The 12,823-nt window shown below is 42.8% G+C and overlaps 1 protein-coding gene across 1 annotated transcript; it reads left to right on the top strand.

The window, feature by feature from the left end:
* The first annotated feature begins 1,481 nt into the window (after positions 1–1,481).
* Positions 1,482–2,468, top strand: LOC4815931 (uncharacterized). The gene is made up of 2 exons (XM_001355271.4): positions 1,482–1,741; positions 1,806–2,468. The coding sequence occupies exon 2, from the start codon at positions 1,816–1,818 to the stop codon at positions 2,170–2,172; it is 357 nt and encodes a 118-aa protein (XP_001355307.3). The 5' UTR covers positions 1,482–1,741; positions 1,806–1,815; the 3' UTR covers positions 2,173–2,468.
* The last annotated feature ends 10,355 nt before the right edge of the window (positions 2,469–12,823 follow it).

The following is a 12,823-nucleotide window of genomic DNA, read 5'->3' as shown; positions in this document are numbered from 1 at the left end:
GCAATCTGCTATATGATCACTCCATAGGATTCTGCGTTCGGTTTTCGGGTATTTTTTTTTTAAATTCTGGTTGCATTTCACATAAAGGGAAGTCCTTTCACAAACTATTGCGTTTTTCACATCAAGTTTAAATTTTTCAACATCACTAAACCTTTTCAACTTTTCAGCATTATAAAGTCTGCTTGGCCTAAGGCGTGGCTAGGGGCGTGGCGGTAGCATTGGCCTGGCTTCGAAAGTAAGTTACCTGCTTTGTGGTTGTAGAATTTTCATTTGCTCGGCTGGAGCTCAATGAGTGCAGAACGAATGCAGGAGCCAACCAAGGCATGCCGCCGAGGCTATGATTGCTTAAAGCTCAGTTCCCTACAAGGCTTTCCGCGGGATTGGCAACAGGGCAAGCAGTTAAATGTTTCTTTCGGATTTAACGCACTCGGCGATCCAGCGAGGCACCTCATTATGAGCCGGATAGGGATTCAATCGTCTCCTCGATTTCCACCTTCGGAAAAGTACACGTAATCAAGTCTTAATTAAGCTTCGGTCCTGGGATCACTGGAATTGATTATGGCAGTGACATGAGAATGGTAAATTCTGCTGTGCTTTACATGAGTTTCAATGAGTTGGCAGAATGCCAAAACAGCTTGCCGTGCTCCCCCGCTAAAGGGCGTACATAAGTCAATGCTCCCACGCTCCCAGCTATGAATCAGATGGTTCGGGAAGGGAAAGGGGTATGATTTGGGGTTGGTTATGTGACTCTGTAACTCTGCGCTTGGCAATCATTTCCAGAACAGCTTTTGGCTTTCACTTTTAACACATCCCGCAATTAATTTCCGTTTGATTGTTTGCCTCTGTCTGTTCTGTATCCCCCTTCCAGAATGGGAGTTAATTGCATTGGGGCTTCTGCTCCGCTTAAGCTCCGCTTAGCGCTGTTTCTATCTCGCTCTGCGCGATGTATTTACCGCTATAAATAAAGTTTTATAGAAAGGAATATGGTTACTGGGGGGTTGAGGAGAGGAGGGAACTGCCATGTCAACAACTTTTGCGGTGGAACTTTTATTCCATTTTTAGCAGGCGATGACAGACATACACCCATACTCATACAGAGAGAGAGAGAGAGTCAGAGAGCTCAGTCTGTGGTACAATTGTGTAAAGTATTTGGATATCAGGGTTGCCAGTAAAAATCTGTAAAGTTACTGAGAAAAGCATTAGCCCCGCCACCTGGTGGCCGGGTGGAAAGCAACAAGTGTTAGGGGCATCTGTCTTTAATCTGATGTGGTGCTTGGTGCTTCTAGCAATAGCTAGAAAATATAGCCAGCAGATATCGAAAAATAAATGAATCATGTTTCTAAGTGACCATAAATAAATCCTCCTTATTAATAAAAGTGCGGAATGTCGAATGAATATTACTGAGAACAGCTTAAACACTGGCTGGGATACCTGTTCAATTTTTTAAAATCTAGAAGTCATGAAATGGGAAGTCAGAGACATTTTTTAATCAAGACAAGGGCATTCATGTCAATTATATTTACAACACAGAATACACAAAACATATACGAACAATACGAGTATTAATTCGAACAATAAACCCGTCACCAGAAACTGAATATCAATACCGGCTTACTGCACCACACACCGCAGTAACCACACAGTATTTGAGGATTCATCGTTCGCGACAGAAAGGAGCACCATCTGCTGAGAGCCAATTGAAATTCAATTGGAACCCCTTGTAAGCACCTTTTCTATCGAGGTGAGCCAGAAACTGAGTGTGTGTAGCCGAGACTTGATCTCATCTGCCGTTTTTCGCCACTCAGCGCTTTCAGAATGGTTATAAATCTGAATCCAGCAACCCAAATCGATGCCTTTGGGCTCACCGTGGCCAGTGGGAGTGGTAACGGCGAAGGAAGCGGAGACGGAAATGGTAACCATAACTGGAACAATAGCGGCAACAATAATGCAAGCCACATAACTGGCATCTCGAACAACATGATGGGCATCTTCAACCATGCCTTGATCGGAGGGGCCATGTACTTGCATGTTATCTATGTCGGTGAGATGATCGACAAGTGGGTAACCCTCGAGGAAGCCATGAACTTTTGCCATGACGCGGTAATTGCATATGTCCAGCTACAGCTGGAACTTTTCCAGAACTTGGCACTGGACTCGTTCGAGCCCATCTAATCGATCATGTGGTTTGCCATTTAACCATTGGCTTGGTTGTGAAAATTCATTGTAATAGTTTTCAGAATGATACAAATCAAAATTAATTGACTCTCAGCGGTCGCTTTCTACAAAATTTCTACAAAATTTCTACAAAATATATCGAATCTCGAAAATTCTCTGTAATGCACAAAGTTCAATCACTTCAAGTAAAGTATTTTGGAAAGATAAATTCATTAACGGTTGATACACCAAATATAAATGAAGACATTATGAAACAAAATCCAGAAATAAACGTTTAAGCTCGTGTTGAGAAATTAGCCCCTTAGCTTTAATTCAATATTCATTTATATTATACATACATATGTATGTATATACATATGTACATACATACCTTTCCCCATTCATATGCTAATCACTGTATTGTCCCGCTGAAGCTCCTATTTTTACGCGCATAGCTGTGTTGTTATTGCTCGTGTCCAAAACATAACTGTAACATTCTCACACGTATAGCCAAAGCCCGCAGCTGCACACGCATACATCGATGTGTGCCTTTTTCATTGGTCCGTCGCATCGCATGATCGTTCAATTCCCTTTTGCTCGGCTACTTTTCGTGGAGTTGAGGTCAGCAGAAAATTCGCGTCACAACCAACCGCCCGAGTGTCGCTGCACCTCCCCTCTAATCGTACAACCTGTTAACCGCCAATAGTACATAATCACTAGATATATTTAGTAAAACATATAAAAAAATCATACATCATATCTCATATTCTCGCTCGCTCTGTCTCTCTCTAACACACACGTTTCATGGTCTTCTTTGTCTGCACAAGTGTATTTCGAAATTCCGCCGCACCGGCTCCCGTCCCAGCAAAGGACGAAAATCTGTGGCATCCACAATTTTGAAGATATGAGAAAATAAAAATTAGAATCACAGAACGCACTCTTTGTCGTGTCGTTCAATATTAGCGTCGTCTGCCGGAGGAGAACCATACTGATTATGTACCGTGTATAAGTGTAGAGTGGCGGCCTTAGCAGCAACTCACAACGTTCCCCCTCGTTTTATATACATACATACATACATATATGTAAAGTGCCTCATTTTAACCGCCATAACCACAATCAGCTCGGGCCTTTAACAGAGCTTGTGGAAGCAGAGACAATGAGGGCAGAAGATAAAGCAGCGGTTCCGTATGGTGGAGTGAGCGAGAGGAAAAAATGCTTGCTATCATCGCTTTGTGAAGAAAAGGAGGAGTGGCTAGACGGAATAAAGAGCAGCAGATTTAATATAAGAGGAGTTGCGAATATGATAGGAGAGACGACGAGAAAAACAAACAGTTTTACATACACACTTGATCATAATAATAGGTACGCACATCTAACTTTAACGCATCATAAACTTTAACATAACAGAAAAAGATTTTATTCAATATTTTAAACTTAAAATTAGTTCTCAATTATTCCTAAAGTATTTGTTTTCAATAAAATAAACTTTATTATGTAATAATGTTATAAAAGACACGAGATCAATTTGTACTTCAGAGTCAATTTTAGACTGATCAAAATAATAGGAATACTTCAAGTGTTGTAATGAAAAAATCTTGTCAATTGATTAAATATTTTTTTTATAAGCTAAGTTTGTGGGTAATTTGTAATATCCACTGTATCTCGCCCTTTTTTTTGGGCCCACACCTACGTCGAACCAGGAAAATCTTTGTGATCCTTGGCAAACGTTAGCCTCAACCTTATATTTTTATGGCACATAAGTGGGATCCTTCTCCCTGGAAGGTTGGCTTGTTATAGTCGTCTACGGATCGTTGGAGCACTAACTTCTTGGTCAATTTATGCTGCAATAGCCCTTGACGACTTAAATGAGTCCTTTTTGCTCAAGGATACAATGTGGTGGTCAAGTATTTTGCTGGTTTTTTGTAGCCTTCCACGAGTTTTCCTATTTAAAGCATTGTTAACAAAACTATGCGATCGTTTCATAAATTTGGCAATGGCCCGAAGAGAATTGCCTTCTTTTTTCAGGATAAGAGCCTATCGGGCTTCTTCCTCTGACCAATGACCATTTCGACCCATTCATGTAAGAAAAAAACGAATTATTTGTTTTTGTTTTGACTATACCCAAATGAAAGGTACCTTTAATGGTCAACAAGGCAAGAATTTCAAAATTTTTTATTTACCTATTATATTGATCAGCCGAAGCCGCAGCTGCCACACATTGATAAACAAAACACACCAAACAAAATTTACTTAAACGTACGATAAAACTAATTATTAATGAAAAGTTTCAAGGTGTACCTATTATTATGATCATGTGTGTATATTTAAAGAAAATACAGATATGATCAAAAGCGGGTAGTGAGAATAAAATAGGAATGTGGAATGCAAAATAAAATTACAAAAGTTAAAGAAAGAAGAGAAGCATGTGCACCTTTCATGCTGAAAACAGGAACAAATTTGAATAGATCCAAACATTATAACAAACGCACCCAATTATAATAATAACATTTACCACAACTTGTAGCAACCATCAGAAATCGCAGTACAAAGTGAGTGTTCTTTGATTCCTTGATAAGTGGTTTGCAAGAAATATTCTACCTATATTTTTTCAGGTATGTTTTCTTTGATTGCCGTGTACTACTTTACTTAATAGCATTTACATTATTTTATCAATATTTATAACGTTCTTTTCTTTGAATCCCTTATTACGCGAATTTCTAGGCCAGTCGGAGAGTTTATTTTCAAGTCTATTATGCATAATTGAGTTTTAAGCCATCGTTAAATTTTGCTCTACCCCTCTAGACCCCTCTAGACCCCTGTAGCTCTTGCCTTCATAACAAGGGGTCCTGGCTCTTATATATTTCTGGGAAATGTTATGACCAGGGTAGGGTGGGCGAAGTGTTCCTCGTAAAGTCTGAGGATAGTCCGTCTAATTGGAAATTGTCCGTGTCATATGGTCGTAAATTGGTTGGCTTGTCTTGCACGCTGTATTGAAAATAAGGAAAATTAAGGGCCTAAGACTATGGCTGAGTAACAACATCCCGCCGTAATACTCGTTATCCATTACATAGCTAGCAATCGTTGCTCCTATCTTTCTTTCTATATTTTTCCCATCTCTAATGACAAGTGAAAAATTGAAAGAGATCTCGGTCTGCCTTGCATCTCTGTATGAACGAACAAATCAAACCATACCAAAAGACAGAGAGAGAGAGAGGGATACCAGTTACGGCACATACGTTTAATTACGTATAATATATATTGTATAGGTTACATAAATCATAATATTATATATAGTATATACTGACTACGTATCTCGGGCATACTATAAGTAGAGCCGCAACCCTTGCCGTGGCTCGCAACGCACCATCTCGTTCATACCTGTTTTGGCAGTCAGGAAAAAAGTTAAGATATTAATCGTTGTTAAAGTCTAGCTAATCGTGTCTATAAATGGCTATTCAAGATCGAGTGTGATTTGCACAGCTCTGCTCCCAGCAACAATTTGCATTGAAGAGTTTTACCTAGTTTCAAAGTTCAAGTGACCAGCTCAAGTGTCCTTCTGACATTTTTCAGGAACATATAACAGCTAAAGCTTAAGAGGCAGTTTGCCACGCAGCCAAAGGTTTGCCAATGCGTCCATATGCGTAATGTGAGCAGCTCACAGAAATGCTGCTTTGTACGGCTGAGGAATTTCAATTGCAAATGAGTTAAAAGCCAACGTCCACGGCAACGCCTATCCAAAGCTATCGTTGCTCTAGCTTCTGACAAGCCTAACTACCTTTTGGCCGACCTGCCCCACCTTCTTCTCTGCGCGGCGAGACCACGCTCGACCACAGCTGAAGTGCTCCTCGTACACTTGCCTGCCTCTTTCTGTGTGTGGCAAGTTGAATGATTTATGTTGATTGCGTATAATTGCATGTTGTTTCCTTGTCCTCCGCCTCCACCCCGTCCCCGGGTGCTCGTCCCCGCCCTATTAAGTCGCACGCCACGTGACAAATCCATGCTTCCATTCGTCCTTACCTCAGACTTTTTGCGGCGCATTGTTGCTGCGGAAGCTAAGATGGGTGACGGGGCATAGGGAGGGTGTTGCTGTTGCTTTATGACGCTCCATCTGTCAGCAGCTCGTTGTGACTCTGTCATGGGCCAGGAGGGGGCAGACACCAGGCTGCTTATCTAATTACGCTCCCAAAAGCACGGAACAGAAAAATTCCAACCAAGTCCGCCGGCGAAGTTGTCTTTTGCGGCACGACGCTTCATTTGTCTAATGCCAACGGCCAGGCGCACAAGTGGTGAGTCATGGTCTGAGGTCAGGCGGTGTGGCGTAGGTCTGGCGTGGGATGGCCGACATTCGCCAAATGGCAGGTCCGCGCGTATTTGTCTCGCTTGTAAAGGAGCGCAATTTGCAATTTAAGCGCGTTCGTTTCGCGATGCCTTCCTGGACGGTGGTTACGTCTCCATGGCCGCATATTTCCCCCCATTTGCAATTGAATATTTATCTGCATTGCAAGGGGTTGGGTGTGGCGCAATAAAAGACATACATTACACACACGCGACGGATACAGCAAAACAAAAAATATGAATCAAATCAGAGAGTCGCAGAGCTATTTCCCAATCAGGCAACATTGTGATCAGACGGGGGGATATTAATGGTTGTTTCATTTTTTCCTTTCAGGAAGTACCGGCATACACACCAGCACCACAAAAGTTTCTACAGGAATGTACAGCACTTTTTGGCCTTCGCTTTGGCAGATCGTATTTTCAATTTCTCGCTTAAGTTTATCCCAGTGGTTCTCAATGGAAAAGCAAATTAATGTGAGGCAGACTCTTCGGCAGAGCAGAAGATACACCCGTCTGCCTGATATTCTTAATTGCCATCAAACTGAATCAAAACTTTTTTTGTATCGCTTAAAAACGGAGCGTCGGACGGACCCGAGTCCGTTTGTTAAGTAACTTATCGAAACTCGTTGTGTGATTAATTTCAAATAGTTTGCGATTCTCAAATAGTTCTGATGTACGCTGCTGATGAAGCTCAGCAGCGCAACAGAATACTCGTATGTAGTTGCAATTGAAAAATAATCCACTATAATGAAAGCCAATATGAGGAAATCGTTGAAATTAGCTAAAAATTCTATCTTAAATATCCAGCCATGTTTAATTTCTATTTGTGTGGTTAACTGATATCCTGATACCAGTTAGTTTATACGATCTGGACACTGCCTAATCAGGCAGCATTTTACAGCGCCACAAGGACACACGATAAGAAAGGCAGTGCTGTTCCGAGCCAAACGCAAAAGGCACGCTAATAAAATGTACTTTATGCTCAAACGTGCGTGGACTCTAAAACCAGCAAAAGTAAAATAGAAAAATTGGGGAACGAGGGGCCATATCTCTTTCGCTCGCCTTTCGCATCACGCAGGTGCTTAATTATAATTTTTCATTATGCTGTCGCATGCAAAATTCATGAACGAGATGAAAGTGGGGACTCACTAAAGATCCAGGCCCTGACAATAACATACAGAGAGTGGGCTTCACAGCCTTCGGAGGTACCGGACATGGTTGCCTTGATTGGGGGTCAGATGGGTTCATCCCGGGTTCGAGACGATCAAAGCAAACACATAAACGTTAAGCGTTTTATGGCCAAAATGTGTGTGCTCATTCCGGGCTGCCACGCTCCACCAACCCATCAGAAATGTAGCCACTGTTGCCAGTAAAGTCCCCGCTGCTCATATTTTTGCGCTGATTCGCGCAAGTCTCACTGCCACTTCCGCTGTCTGGCTAGATGCTGGCTGCTGGCTGGCTGCTGGCTGGCTGCTTGCTGGCTGGAGCCTGACTGCCTTTTCTGCAAATGTTGCAAATCTTCGCGAAAAACTTGTCGTAAAAATATTTCCATCAGCCAAAATAAAGTAGAAGCGATGTGGCTGGGGATGCGCATGAAGATGGAGCTGCTTTCGGAACAGGCCAGGAGCTGGTCCAGATAAGCTTAGCATTCGCAATGAAGCAATGAAATTGGCAATAAACAAACACAAACGACAACGAATGTGGAGAAAAGGGCAAGAAAAGGGGAAAGCAGCAAGCACAGCAATGCCAGCTGAAGCGGATCTAGGCTTCGGATACCCTTGTCTTTCACAGATATCGTTCCTTGTATAAAATTCCGATCTTCAAATCCAGGTATACATTTGAAGATACAATTTTTCGACCCGGTATATACATATGTATATTCCTGATTAGCATCAATCCGAGTCGATATAGCCCCTATGAGCCGCCCTCTGATGGAGGAATAGAGCTATAACCGTCGAGAGTAGAGTGTAGTAGTAGGTGCTGCATCGAAATAACTAAAATATTTATCGTTGGTTGGAAAGAGTATAGACGAAACTAAAAATGGAGTAGTATATACTATCACGTATCACGATTGCCTCGGCTTTCGATACTGATGTAATTTGGGTTGGATTATACTAAGAGATACAGTTTTTCCTAAAGCAATATGATTCATGTTGTATAATAATATAATCAATCTTTCCAGGCAGGCTGTAACACGTTGTATTGACAGCTTATTTATTGATGTACTTATGAGAGAATTCTGCTTATAGATGAAATACTCATTACCTTTTTTTTGAAGATATTTAAAGTTCAGTTTTAAAGAAGAATTGTAGTATCCTGTGGAAGGGTATTCGAGTACAAAAAGTACATAGTTTCAACTACGCTGGCGCAAAATGCCACCGGAAGACGATGCCGTGGCGCCAAAATAAGTGAAGCAGATGAGGGGGGGGCTGGGTGGGGAAAGACGGTTTATTGGGCAAGGGGTTGGGGAGTGGATGTGGATTTGGATGGGAATGGAATGGAGACGAATTTATAAAGCATAAGCTGTATAAACATTAAGATTACATAAGCGTCGACGGGAATTCCGTGGCATAACAACGACACGAAGCAGCGCTCAGGAGTGTGTTGGGGCTGAGTGGGACAGTGGCAGTGGCAGGGGCAGAGCCAAGCAAGCGAAGCTTGCAACATTTTAAGTGTCGATAATTTGGTATTGGGTGGCGCCACCTCGAGGTGTGGCCCTGCTTAAGACTCATGCATATGCATAACACACAGAAGAAGAGTGGGATGCAGGAAGAGACACCGAAAGGCAGATATAAAGAGAGAGGAAGAAAACAGTGAGAGCTGCAACATTTAAGCATTGTGAAATGCAGCAGAACATTTACATGTCTGAGCCAAGGCAAATGAAATAAATGTAAATTTTCTGCAACACCATGAAAATTACAATTAGAACGAGCACAATAAAGAGAGACAGAAGAGGAGATGGAAACAAAAGGGGAGTAAGAGAAATAATTAAATTAAAGACTCTTGGACTTTAAGGCTGATAGAAATGGCAAGGAGCCATCGAACTGTGACACTATGCAAATACAAATGTACATACATATGTAATGGGATAGTGACCTACCTGATATAGAAAATATATATTCTTGTTCGTATGCGTACTTTTGTATACACATACACATGTGTGTACCACCGATAGCGCGAAAATTTGAATTCGAAACCCCCTATACAAAATCGAGCGGGAACGCCTCCTGGGTGTTGCTAAATGTCCATAAACTCTTGGAGTAACAACGGGTATAAAACTTATATTTTAAAAAAACCTACTTTAACGAAATAAAGTTAGTGTCGGGCTGTGTAATTAAACCTTTCTTGAAGATATTCCTGCATGTCTAGCCTTTAGTAAAATAAAGTATAATGCAATGGTGCCGATTAGGATTAGGGGCTGCTGGTATCAGTGGAGGTATTGGCACTTGGTTGGATCTGGGGCTGAGGCACTGGCGAGGAATGGACTGAGCATTTGCTACGTGATTTGTTTGCCGAATGTGGCAAATGTGTGAGTGCGGCGCCTCGTACACCTCGTACCCCCATGTGTGTGTGTGCTTGTCTGTGTGTAGAATCAACTCAATTAGTGTAGCAGAACGGCACGGCGGATGGGAGGGAGCAAGAGTGGAATTCCCAAGGCAAAAGCTTACCGCCAGCTAAGGTCCCCATCCCATCCCTGTTTCATCTGGACCGCACACTTCCGTACTTGGTTTATTGAGTTGGCATGACCCTAATTTAAAGATGATTTAAAATTCCCGCAGCGAAATTAACCAAACAAGCGCCAATCAGTGGGCGGGTTTGGGAGTGGGGGCTGTGTGTGGGGGAATTTATTGTTGGCCGCCATTGGACACTAATGCGGAGAATTTATCATGGCCAGCAGCATCAGCGTGCACAACGAATAGGACCAGGACCAGGACCAGGACCAGGAGGAGAACGAGAACGAGGACATGGACGTTGGCGAGGTTGCGGCGCTAATGGTCGCCACTTGGCCAACATAAATTATGGTTAATCAGGAACCACCATCAGCACGAGGAGTTGAAGCAGGAGCAGGAACGTGAGAAATCCTTTAAGCGATACAGATAGCCACAGATACATGGCGTTTATCAGATACAGACACGAAGGAAAAATGCAAATTGAATGCGGTCTGATGATAAATGTCATCTCGTATTGGGAGCATTTGCTGGCATATCAGTGTTTCTCCAATTAGACTAGGTCTGAAAGCTATAATCTGAAGGTATGCTTGGCTCGAGCGAGATTTCTGACTGACTTCAACTTTCTTGCCCAACATTTGAGCCTTCCTTAAGCTGAAAGGCATTATTTGAACGGAGGAAACAGCTTAAAGTTATCTTGAGAGCTGCCTCATAAGACCACTTCATGCTCGTTGGAAGCCGAGGGAGCTCGGGAGGCTGAACTACGACGAAATTGGAAGTGAACTGTGCTATGACTTTGAAGAGCTTGTCGTGACGCTGAGATCACTTAGCGGTTTTCTCCCGTTTCTGCGCATTCTACGTTTGCTGAGGAAATCAAACCTAGCAACTGTCAAAGGGATTCTTACTTGATTATATATATACCCAATTTGAGTTTTCGAACAATTAAATGCCAACTGGAGCATTGGATTGTGCCTGATGGAGCAGAGGACAGCGAATCAGCGTCGGATCCGTCGGAACGAGTCCCCTCTATCTGCTGACGGGCCTCTATCTGGACATTGCGCTGATTCTCGAGTGTTGCTGGGCCCAAGCTCATCCCAATATTGGCCTATTGGGGAAGGCAGAAACTTCGAGTCGTCTAGTCTAAATTTCAAAAGCCCTGCTGATCTGGACATATCAGACATCCAGCACTTGGTTTGAGTGTGCCATTCTTCTTCACGTCGAAAGACTCTTAGCCTCCCACGACAAGGTACGCAGCCCAGTATTCTCCAATCCATATAGCATAGCCAGTGGTGCACGTGTGGAGTAAAATCCTATTATTGTTTGTTGTTGTTTGCACCAGCAATTCGGCCCGCCAGCCCTTCCAACCGACACCGTCTTGAACCTACCCCCGCCTCTTCAATCGACATCGTCTTTGAATCGATCTAAGCCAACTGACTAGTCGTTCTCTCGTGTTATATCTAACTCTATATATCACAAACACACAACAAACATTTAATTCAGTTGCTATTTTAACCAATTGTATTTGTATTTGAAATCAATAGAATCTACTGAAAAGCGCGAAATATCTTTTATTTCTATCCTAAAATTCGACTGACCCTAGAAATTCTGCTACCTGTTTGGCGGTCATTCAGTACGTTGAGAAGTGTGAAGACTTGGCCAAGAACTACGTCTGAATCATGTCTGAATGATAACAGTAACTTCATTTAAGTTTTTCTGCATATGGTTCTGCACTCTGAGTGAAATAATCGTCGTACTGCACTACATTTCAATTGAAGAGAGTGAGACCAGCAATACATACCATTTTGGAAAAAATATGCAGTGATAGTGAGAGGTAAGTATAATATAATATATAATGGTTTATGGTCTTGTAAACGAATTGGTGGCAATCCGGCTTAAGAGAAACGGTAACGAGAGAAAAGAAATTCTGCTCCCTTTCGAGAAATCCTGGGTACACCCTAGTTACATGGTTTTCTGAAGATAGACCCTGCCCAGCTATCTCAATCTATTGCTGCTCACACTACCCCCCAAAGAGCATTCCTGTCAAGTCTCTCAGTCTGGGACTGAAGCGACGCAGAAAGCGGAGGGGGGCTAAACATTTAACTAAGCTGGCAGCCAAATGGCAAACTATGCGACGGAACCAGCAGCAGCCATTAAGAGGATTCGCCAGCCTCTCAAGACAGCAGCAGGAGAAATCGCGGCTCATTCCACGCCCAGAAGCCTCGCAATGCAGCTGCTTTGATTTCCGCCAGCTGCGAGCATGCAATGTAGCAAGTCAAGACCGGACCGCGAAAAACCTGGCAGTGTATCATTCCCGTGGGCGTGGCATCTGTCATGCATGCTGCCAGCCAAGTAGAAGCAGAGATGAATTGCCAGGCGCTGTTCGGGGATAGAAACGGAGTAGAACGGGGTACTAGTCCTAGCAGAGGTGTGAGAAAACTTCAGAGAAAGACAGTCAGGGGCAATGATTTAAGAATGGGCCCACAATGTATGGTTAAAAGAGTGGAAAAAGGAAAAGGACAGTCTGCAACCAGAAAGAGCAACGGAGACAAAGCAAAACAAAACTAGGGGAAACGATTTGAGTCGCAGCAACGGCCGCGACTCTACCCGACGGTATGGAACAGTACGGCTCCCCACCTCCAAGACGCGCATATTCACCACAAAGAGCG

Source organism: Drosophila pseudoobscura, chromosome X (assembly GCF_009870125.1).
Source record: "Drosophila pseudoobscura strain MV-25-SWS-2005 chromosome X, UCI_Dpse_MV25, whole genome shotgun sequence".
Classification (NCBI taxonomy): Eukaryota; Metazoa; Arthropoda; class Insecta; order Diptera; family Drosophilidae; genus Drosophila; species Drosophila pseudoobscura.
The sequence above is the reverse complement of the archived record's forward strand: the minus strand, read 5'-3'. Positions and strand labels throughout refer to the sequence as shown.